The sequence below is a fragment of the Protobothrops mucrosquamatus genome, unplaced genomic scaffold (assembly GCF_001527695.2).
Source record: "Protobothrops mucrosquamatus isolate PMUCROS unplaced genomic scaffold, P.Mucros_1.0 scaffold_45, whole genome shotgun sequence".
Lineage (NCBI taxonomy): Eukaryota > Metazoa > Chordata > Lepidosauria > Squamata > Viperidae > Protobothrops > Protobothrops mucrosquamatus.
In genome coordinates, this window is record NW_015386121.1 from 192,150 (window position 1) to 202,578 (window position 10,429).

General features: G+C 35.0%; 1 protein-coding gene across 1 annotated transcript in view; it reads left to right on the forward strand.

Moving 5' to 3' along the window:
- The window catches only part of PLEK (pleckstrin), a 21,586-nt gene extending 12,360 nt beyond the window's left edge, over positions 1–9,226 (forward strand). The window contains exons 5-9 of the mRNA XM_015810979.1: positions 1,071–1,255; positions 3,820–3,924; positions 5,639–5,722; positions 7,869–7,938; positions 8,587–9,226. Coding sequence (XP_015666465.1) covers positions 1,071–1,255; positions 3,820–3,924; positions 5,639–5,722; positions 7,869–7,938; positions 8,587–8,726 — 584 coding nt within the window. The 3' untranslated portion in view covers positions 8,727–9,226. The remainder of the gene's footprint in view (positions 1–1,070; positions 1,256–3,819; positions 3,925–5,638; positions 5,723–7,868; positions 7,939–8,586) is intronic.
- The last annotated feature ends 1,203 nt before the right edge of the window (positions 9,227–10,429 follow it).

The window sequence follows — 10,429 nt, forward strand, 5'->3', positions numbered from 1 at the left end:
AAGGCTCTTTAGTTCCTCTTCACTTTCTGCCATTAGAGTGGTATCATCTTATCCTATCCTATCCTATCCTAAATCAAATTACATTCCAATATTTCTCAAAACAAAGGATATATATTACAGTCCACTTTTCCAAAAGCTTGGTAGCCATTAACTATTATGTTTTTAATTCCTGGCATATCTAACATTCATACCGTCCAACTTATTGTCACAAAATATGAGTTATAAAAAATAATTAAGACTGCATGCTTCCCAGAAATTGATGCACGTACCAAAACTTTTGTGAATAGAATAGAGAAATGATTTCAGTTGACTAAAGAAATTTGGAGTATCCTTTATAATGATTGGGGAAGTACTACAAGGAATTGCAGGGACTGAGTCCCTCCTCCTTCTAACTGCTAATGCTTACAAAAACTTACTCTGAAGACATTAGAAAAACATTAGCTACAGTCTAAGTATTTATTATAATAGAATAAAGAGTTGGAGGTCAACTAGCCCAACCCCCTGTTCAAGCAGGAAACCCTATAGCAGGGGTCTTCAAACTCAGCCCTTTTATGACTCATGGACTTCAACTCTCAGAATTCCTCAGCCAGACACGCTGGCTGAGGAATTCTGGGAGTTGAAGTCCATGAGTCATAAAAGGGCCGAGTTTGAAGACCCCTGCCCTATATCATTTCAGACAAGTGGTTGTCCAATCTTCTCTTAAAAACCTTAAAGATGTCTGGAGGCAACATTCCACTGATTAATTGTTCTGTCAGGAAATTTCTCCTTAATTCTAGGTTGCTTCTCCCCTTGATTAATTTCCATCCATTGCTTCTTGTCCTGCCTTCTGGTGCTTTAGAAAATAGCTTGACTCCCTCTTCTTTGTGGCAGCCCCTGAGATATTGGAACACTGCTATCATGTCACCTCTAGTCCTTCTTTTCATTAAACTGGAACATTATAATCTATTTCAAGTAAGATTCAGAGATAGTCATCATTGGGATTTGTTTTTCTGCTTTCTTAATCCTTACCATATCTACTGTTTTTTTATGTATCTTTGGTGACCATCCTTTCTTCTTCTCCTTGTCATCAGGTAGTTCTGTGATCGATTGGTTACTGTCAAACAATTCATTACGAAATCGCCAAGAGGGTATAGTGCTGGCATCTGCCCTATTGAATGAAGGCTACTTTCAGGCTGCTGGTGATACATCGAAGAATGCACTTCAAGGCCTATCAGAAACCCCCTTCTTGGATATTGAGGATGCCTATTACTATTTTGTAAGTGTCAAGATGTTTTCTTCTTTATCTAATCACAGAAAAATGTGGGAGTATACCTATCCAACAAGCAACAAGAAAAGCATCTTAACTGATCTAATGCATTGCTTGCTCTCCCTATCTCACTCTTTTTTAAACAAAAAAACCAAAGTGGTACTCACAGATGTTTGTGTGTGTGTATCTACAATTCTTTTTTTTTAAAGAAAACATTGCATTAGACCAGACCAGATGCTTTTCCAGCTGCCAGTCTGAACATCATACACATTCTGTATGAATTGAAAATTCTACTTTTTATGCTTCCACATGCAAAGCATATAAATTCTGCACTAACTTTACTCCTGGAGTGGTTCAGGCATAACGCTTCGGTAAATTAATGATAATTAGTAACTTTTACCCCCTCACCCATGAAAAGACACACCAGATTTGCAGTCCAAAGCCACTCCCTTGAATTAATTGTCTTTATTTTCATATATTGGTGAACGCAAAACAGTATACTTCAGGTATCTATTAGAAGACTTTTTTTTTTTACTTTGAGGCTGAGCTTGTGTTAAAACACCCACCAAGCTAATTTTTATACTTGATTACAATGACAGCAGGTTGCATTACCAAAGTATAGTAATTATAGAATGATTTAATAATTAATTTGTGCCTTAGAATGAAATTCTAACTACATCTATATCAAACTGAGGGGGATTTACTTAATTTTGAATAGATGTGCACAGGCTTGTCTTATTAATCTGTCAGTTATAATGGTTTCTGGCATTTATTAATTAGAAAATAATTTGATAGCTTCTTTTGAAGAAAAAATGTGATTCAGCATTTTATGTAGAAAATCATAGCATATATGCTCCATATATGTATATGGAGCCTCTGAGCTGAGTCAGTATGGTATAGACTTCCTTTGTAATTGCTGTCATTTCATAGGAATGTGTAATGTGTAATGTTTGATTACAAATGTATAGACTTTGCAGGTTTTTTTTCTTATCATGTGATGGTTAATCATAGATATGAGTTCAACATATATGCTTTTGGGAAATCAAGTCAATCCAACCAGACTTCAGATATTATTACTTCCAGTGCTTTTTTTGTAAAAAAAAAAAAAAAAAAAAGGTGCCAGAACTCACACATGTCATACAACCCGCCTTGCCTACCCTACAAGGTCCCATCCAAAAAAGGTGCCGGAACTCCGTTCTGGGCGTTCTATGACAAAAAAAGCCCTGGTTACTTCTCTATGAGAATTGCTGAACTTGTGGAGAGCTTCAGGGATAAATCAACCATGGGTCTGCTTGCAAAACATCTGCTGATCCATCTGATGATAACCACAGAGAGGGAGATCTATTTTTATCAGTACTTGGAGCATGATCTATCAGCTGAACCATATCCTTCCCAACTTCCCACTCCATAAACCTGCAGCTTAAACACTTTCCCATTTTATATTTTATGACATGAAAGATTATTCTGAGTGGGAAAGAAAGATGAAAGCAGCATAGATGTTATACTTTTTAAATTCCAAATAATGATAAAGGTTGACCTCTGTCATCTCTGTTTTATAGTCAGATCAATAAACATCTTTAGCATGTGCACATCAAGTTTGGCCTAAAAGTAGGCTCACACAACTTGTCCTCTATTACCTAGAAAATAGTCAGCAATCTGATATCACATCATCCATGGTGACCATAATCTCCATAATGCCATAAACTATAGTGGCTAAATTGATGGAAGTTGATTCAAAAAATCGGAAGGTGTGACATTACCCAACTTTGAGTTTCACTCTATATGTTTGTGCAAATACTGTGTTAAAAATTATTTAGGACCCTGATTGGCAAATCTCTATACAATATATAAGTTTGCTAAGATAGAGTGCTCACGTACTATTTAGAAAAAGATAATCTTTTACTTAAAGGACTTTTAAGAGATGGATTTAATTCTTTTATTTTGGCTGCTGCCTTTTCTACTTGGCCATAATCATCCTAATCTGGCAAGATATGTTAATAGTGTTTCAAGAGACCATATTTGATTGATTAAACAATACTGATGTCAGTCCTTAGCTTATCCTCACCAAGCTGAATAGCTTCTTTTTATCATGCACCTTCACTTTTCCATCCAGCTGTATAATTCTGTGAATTAAGACACAGGCCACAAACTTTACTGTGTCTTCTAACTGAGCCCTTCTTGTATTATGAGCCTCAGCTGCTCATTTTATTTCTTTATTTATTTCATATGGGGATTACAGGTAAGTTGCCTAGGACAAGGCAAAATCTGCCAAAGTCTGTTTATAGCATAAAAGATAAAGTTAGTAATATATTTGTCAAGAAGGAAAAGCAGCTATGGCAAACTACAAAAAAAAAGTCTTTGTCTGTTTGTCCTCTGTTCTAAAGAGAAAGTTAGTAGATACATACCCAAAAAGTTGGCCCTATTGGAAGGATGGGTAGATAAGCCTATGGTTTCTCCATTCTCTAAAACAAACAGGTTTTTTTTTAATGTCCAACTAATGCTAGCATTATTTAACAGCCCAAACTATCCTAGGAGACATTTATCAACTTGTCTTCTTCAATTTCTTAAAATAGGCAGACAGTGGTTTCTTCTGTGAGGGCAATTCCAGTGATGATGACACGGTCTTCAAGGAAGAATTCAGAGGCCTGGTGGTCAAACAGGGTTGTCTGCTGAAACAGGTTGGTATATATCTTGTTTTTTGGTACATAAAATATAAACTTATGTATTACATGTTTAATGAAATCAGCCGGTCTAAAAATATCTCCAAAGTACTCAACATTCTCTGAATTTTCCTGGCTATATTCTGCATCCGTAGCATCATGCACTTTAGCATTGCTAAGTAGCAATCAGTTGCTAGTGGGGATACAGCCACTCTGTAAATTTCTGAGCTAACTTGCTGACCCCACTCACCAGCTTCTAACTTGTTTCAACCCACAGAACAGAATAAGAGGTGGAGGGCTTTTTTGAAAAGGGAAAAACAAAGCTCACCTGCTTTTGAGGCAAGAAATATATATCAGAAGGCAGGACTGGTATTGAAAAGTCTAGATTTACTGTACATCCATACCAGTTCTATGAGCTGATTGTTACTGGTATATGAGTAAATGTTTTTTAAAAAAGATGTCATCTGCCCTTGCAACAGTTTTGGAAAGAGAGCTAAAATATAACAGATAGCCAAAAGAGTAATTTTCCTTGGTAGTACAGATTAAATGTAACACTCATCTGATGTCCCAATGGTTCCATTCAACATATCTGGCTTTAATAGAATTACAGTAGGATTTCACATATAGAACACTCAAAGACTTAAAAGCATATGACTCATTGAGTTTACGACTTGATTCATGCAGTTCTGGCAGAAAATTAAAAAAATTGCAACATTTTGTGGAAATGATCAAGACCTACGGTAGAACTGATCATCAGTTTTTAACTGAGTTTCAAAGACATAAAGTTTAAGTCTTATTTTTTGCTACCCATATTTAATAGACTAGTAGATCTATTAAAAGGTAACCTTTAACAAATTAAACTTGAAACATTTTATATCTATTTCATTAAAAATCTCAAATCACCAGTTGTAAAAGTCCACTGAATTGCCTTTTATGCTGTCCATTTTGCTTTTTGACACATTTTCTTTACCTTTTCAACAAGATTTTTAATAAGCATTTTTAAGAAAAGGGGTAAAAAAGATACACAAAAAAGGGAAAAAAGAGACAAAACCAGAACTGAGATTTTTATTCATATTTTTTAATTGATAAAAAGCAAGCTTGAAAGTCAGGAAAAAAGTCATGCCCCGAAAGGTTGTATACACATAATATAATTTATGTGATATTCATATTACATGTAATTATATGATAAATACATATAGGTGGCTGAGTTTAAATCAAACATGGAAAATCTTTTGGTGGCCAGGATCTATAGATAAGGAGGCAACCAGGCAATATCTGTGAGAAAAATAGTGTTCCCCACTGCCCACACACCCTCCCATTCTCTATTTGGAGGAAGGGAAGGTAGAATATATTGTTTTAAAATAGTAAATTCATTTCATAGCTTGCACTTCATACTGGTTGTGTTTACTTACCATATACTCAAAATTATGAGAAAATCATCAAATTCAGCCAAATGATGGTAATCCAAAGCAAGAGGCTCTAAGATCTGCAAAAAGGGAACTCAGTCCTAAGGATAGAAGTTATTGACTCTGGTTTATGTCATATAAAATAACCAATTTTATCAGCAGAGAAAAGTCCAATAAAATCACTGGAATCTTTGCTATTGATTTTATTAGAACGAGGATAACTTAAACTGTCTTGTTCAATTGTGAGAACAAGGCTTGGTTATAGTTTGACATTTATGCCTACATAGCAGAAGAATAAAAATTATGCTTTCTTAATATTTATTTAGGGTCATAGAAGGAAAAACTGGAAAGTGCGGAAATTTGTTTTGAGAGAGGACCCTGCCTACATGCATTACTACGATCCTGCAGCAGTAAGTGTGTTTATCACTCAGTTTTGTTGAAATGCCACTTGGCGATGCAATCGCCTACTGAACACTGTAGGAATAGTATGTTTACTACTAATTTACTATTAGCACCCATAATTTACTATTAGCACCTATCCTTCATAATAAAGCTCAAATATATTTTATCAGCATTAAGTGATGCAGTTTACTTTTTGATGAAGCCACTTCCTGAGTAGACAACTCTAGTGGATTTGTATAGTCTTGCACAGTTGTCTTTGGTAGTACTGAATGTCAATATCCAGAACCTAGGGGGTTCTAGTTTTTGGACTCCAACGCATCTGGATATCACCTGTGTGGAAAAGGCTGCTCCATTATCTCTATACATGAATAAGTTTTGTTATCCTTCAAACACTTGGACAACCAAAGGCATTCTTTATGCACATGTGAAAACAAATTGCAGAGATAATGGGACCATGCCTCTTATATCTTTGGCACCATCTCTATTTCTCCATGACGTCCTTATAAGCAAAGAAATCTGAAAGGGAGCTTGAACAGCTCTTATCTTATCTACTTCTCTTCCTCTTTTTTCCCTTCTTGTCATTAAGTCAAATGTCAACCAAAGAATTTGCTGAAAGAAAATAGATTCTCATTTAAGTATTAGCTGTTGGAAAGCCAATAAGCCACAAAATTATTTGTAATAATAGTGAAACTGTGCCCTAGAACCTGTGTCCTATTAAGAAATTCCTCAGAAGGGAGTTCCCCAAGTCAGACAGTTCACGAAGAAGACCTTTAAACTAATATGATGCTGTTTCTTCCAAACCACAGATCTGACTAAGACATGTGAGTCCTTCCTTCCTTCCGTCTTAAAAGGATTCCTTCTGATATCTTGAGGAGGTTGGGGAAGGAATTGGCAATATATAAGGAAGTAATCTTAGGGCTTGTGTGCACAGTGTGCATAGTCCCATTCTCTACAGTTTATTCTTCATGTGTTTCGTTTAAGAATTTCTATAAAGACTCTGGAGATGTCAGCAAAACTACTCATACATACAGTACATACCTTTAATATCAGTCTTTATTCTAAATAATGTCCTAGAACTTGATTTCTTTTCAATTTTTTCTTTATTCATTCTCCCAAAATACAAACCTCTTTTGTAAATCCAATATAGAGGGAAATTATCTCTTGGTTTGTTATTTTTATACATCCTTTTTAATTATTAATTATTTATGAAGACATCAGCTGGTTTCTCTTGTATGTGTGATATCTTTTTTCCACGTCATTCTTATAGCCTGTCATTTTAAAATCCAATTTCAAATGAGTCTGTCTTGTCAGATAAGACTTGCTCTTCTTTCATAACATCTTTAAAACATAGTCTATAGAGGTAGACACTCTTAAAATTCACTTCTAGATCTAGCATTAGCATATCCTTCAGTACGTCTAATGTTAAAATATTTTTTCTTTATTTTGCACTAATATGTCAAATTTAAGTGTGCTTCTCCTTTCATTGCAATCATTAGTTCCTTCTGGTTTTCTCTAATGTTCAACCTTCAAAGTCCCATTTTACCTTTTTTATTTTTTTTAAAGAGAATTTAAAATAAAAGTATTTTCCTGTGGGAAGGATTTTTATAATTGATTCCAAAATCTTATTTCAAATCCATCTGGACCCCTAGTTTATTTGTAACCTTCCAAATCAAAGTTCTAATCACAGTTTTGCTGTTTACCCCAAAAGAAAACAAATTAAGTGCTTAAAGTTGTGTTTAAAACTTCTCTAACTAAGGATTGAAGGAAACTCGCCTGGTGCTGTAAAACCTATTGATCCAAAGATTCCTAGTAGCTGAAAAGCAGTTAACAAGCAACTTCCCAAATAATTAGAAAAGAGAGTACGGGATCCAATGCCCTTTTGAAAATGTTTAAGCAAGATGGCAATTCCTTCATCTCCCACTGTAAACTTGCTAAATCCACTGTAAAACTGCTGTCTTGAGTCTCCTCATGAGGAGCAACTGTATGGAGCATTTATGGTCAATCTCAAGTTTTCTCCTTATCCAGAGAGAAATTATGAAGAGCTAGTCTACATGCCGCCTTTGTATTCTGCCACTAAAAGCAGTGCTGTCTTGAGATCACCATTTCTTTCCTGGAGTCTGAGTCTGCATGAATATTGAATGAAATTTCTTTCAGGGAGAAGAGCCACTTGGAGCCATTCATTTGAGGGGCTGTGTAGTGACGGCAATTGAAGATACATCAGATGGTAATCACTAAGCAGGAGTACTTAAGTTAAAAGCAGTAGTGCAGTTTTGGAGAGATTTTCCAAAAGTGAGGGGTTCCCATGAGCCTGCATTGCCTGATTTTCAGACTAGCATTCTGAAAATTATAGCATACCTAATTAATATGGTCTTTTCACTCCCAATAACTGGGAAAATGTTGCTTCCAAGGCAAGCCTCATGCTGCAGTTCATTTCTACATTAACTATGAATAAATATAAATATCTTAATATTAATTTTTGCATTGGTATGCTATATACTTAAATAACATATTTTATATGTTGTTGTTGTATTTCTACTGTCAGGAAGGAGGTGAGGTGCCAGGAAGCTAGCTCCCTCCCTCCTTCCTTCCCTCTCTCTTTGGGGTGGAACCCAATTCTGGGAAGTGGCAGCTTAACTTTAAATGGCAAAAAAAAATAAAAATGGACCAGTTGGCTCTACATATCTAAGTAGAAGGAGAGTCTTATAAATGTAGAAATTTTGTATGTGGATTAAATGGAAATGCAAAGAGTTTCAATTATGCTTGTTATCCAATAAGAATGGATGTGAGTTATTTCTTCAGAGGCAGAAGTGCTGAAACAAGCCCTCTCCCTGGTCCTTTGCTCACTTTTTTTTCTCTGTCCTCTCCAAACCAGGCAAAAAAAATGAAGTGGAGGGAAACCTCTTTGAGATTATTACCGCAAATGAGGTGCACTATGTCCTTCAAGCAGCTACCTCTGCAGAACGTACAGAATGGATCAAGGCCATTCAGCTTGTCTCCAGAACTGGAAAATGAAAGACTGACGATTTTTAGCAAAAAAGGAAAAAAAGAAAAACCCTCAAAAAAGATTTACCAGCTCAGTAGCTCTCTGAAAAGGAATTATCAGCTGGTCTTAATTTTAAACTGTTATTTAACAATAGTTTGTTTTAGAATTGGCAGAATATTTGATGTTGTGCAGATCAGATTTTTCTACGGTATTTGCTACTATCCCAAAGAGGAATGGTAATCTATAGATCTTCAGATGCTGCTGACGAACACCCAGCATACAACCAATATGGCCAATGATAAGGGATGGTGAGGGAACCAATTTACTAGCATCTGAAGGATCCAAAATCCTCCACTTTTTTGTTTAAAATGCAATCATACATATAATTAGAATCTTCTGTTATACTTGTTTTCTTGTATGGGGCAACTCTGAAGCAGATGAATGAATAAATATGATAAATATGATATCTGTGATTGCTGCATATTGTGGTTCCATTGTAAACAGCATTTTCAATACTGTTGAAAAATAAAATATATTTTTAATAAAGTTTAACAAAATAAAGCCAGCATTATTGTCTTTGCTAAAAACATGAACCTTCCGTTCTTTTGTTCAACCTTGGCAATTTTAAGATGGGTGGACTTCGACATGGTGGCTGGGAAATTCTTGGTGTTGAATTCCATGCATCTTAAAGTTGCCAAGGTTGAGAAACATTGTTCTATGTCATAAATACCTGAGGTCTTGTAACTTAAACACAAAACTGTAAGTCAAAGATATTTTTCTGTTTGATAATAATAGTAAATATCTTACTATAGGTTTGTTGCTATAGAAATGGCTAGTATATTCTGTTGTGTAGAAGTACAAAGTTGAGGTTGTAATGTTGTTATCTTCTATGCTAAAGAGAGTTGGAAGTTGGTTACGTTTTCTTTCCATTTCCCTCTTTACAGCATATTTTCTTTTTCTTTCTTTTTCTCTCCCCTTCCTTAGTTTTCTATTACTTTTTAAAATTTCTCTTTGTATTTTATATTTTGATAAATTAATAAAAAGTATTATAAAAAAGATAATAATACTAAATATCTTACCAACTTGTACACCATATCCTCTGATACAAGTTCAACAAAGATACATGTAAATTTGATTCTCCTCCAGTTTTTGCATAAAATAGATTTTTTTTAGCACAAAGAGATAACATTTTCCCAACAGATGTTTGGGAAATGATTAGGAATCTTTCCATTCCTAATACCTCTGGAGGTATCATATTGGAAAAGCTGAACTGCAATGATCCTTTTTCATTCCAATTAGATAGACTGGCAGATAGAGACGGAGATGGAGACAAAGATATAAACAAAGTTGTGAACACACAACTTACCACTTGGAAACAAGAAATTTGCTCTTACATATTTACAAGCCAGAAGAGCAATACTTCCAAAGTCAGCATTTTAAATAGCAGCTTAAGGTATTTCACACATCAGCTTTTATTTTCCATATAGCCAAGTATTACGTGGTGTGACCAATTTTAACAGTCACTCATTCTAGGAAAGTCACTGTCATTTTATTCATAGTGTTCATTTTATTCATAGTGTTTCATTTTATTCATAGTTCATTTTTACAGCCACTTTATTAAAGTTCCATCTATATAATTAATCCCATACCACTGATTTGTAAACACACAACATGATTTGGGGCCACCGAGCAATAGAGTAGAGTAGAGTAGAGTAGAGTAGAGTAGAGTAGA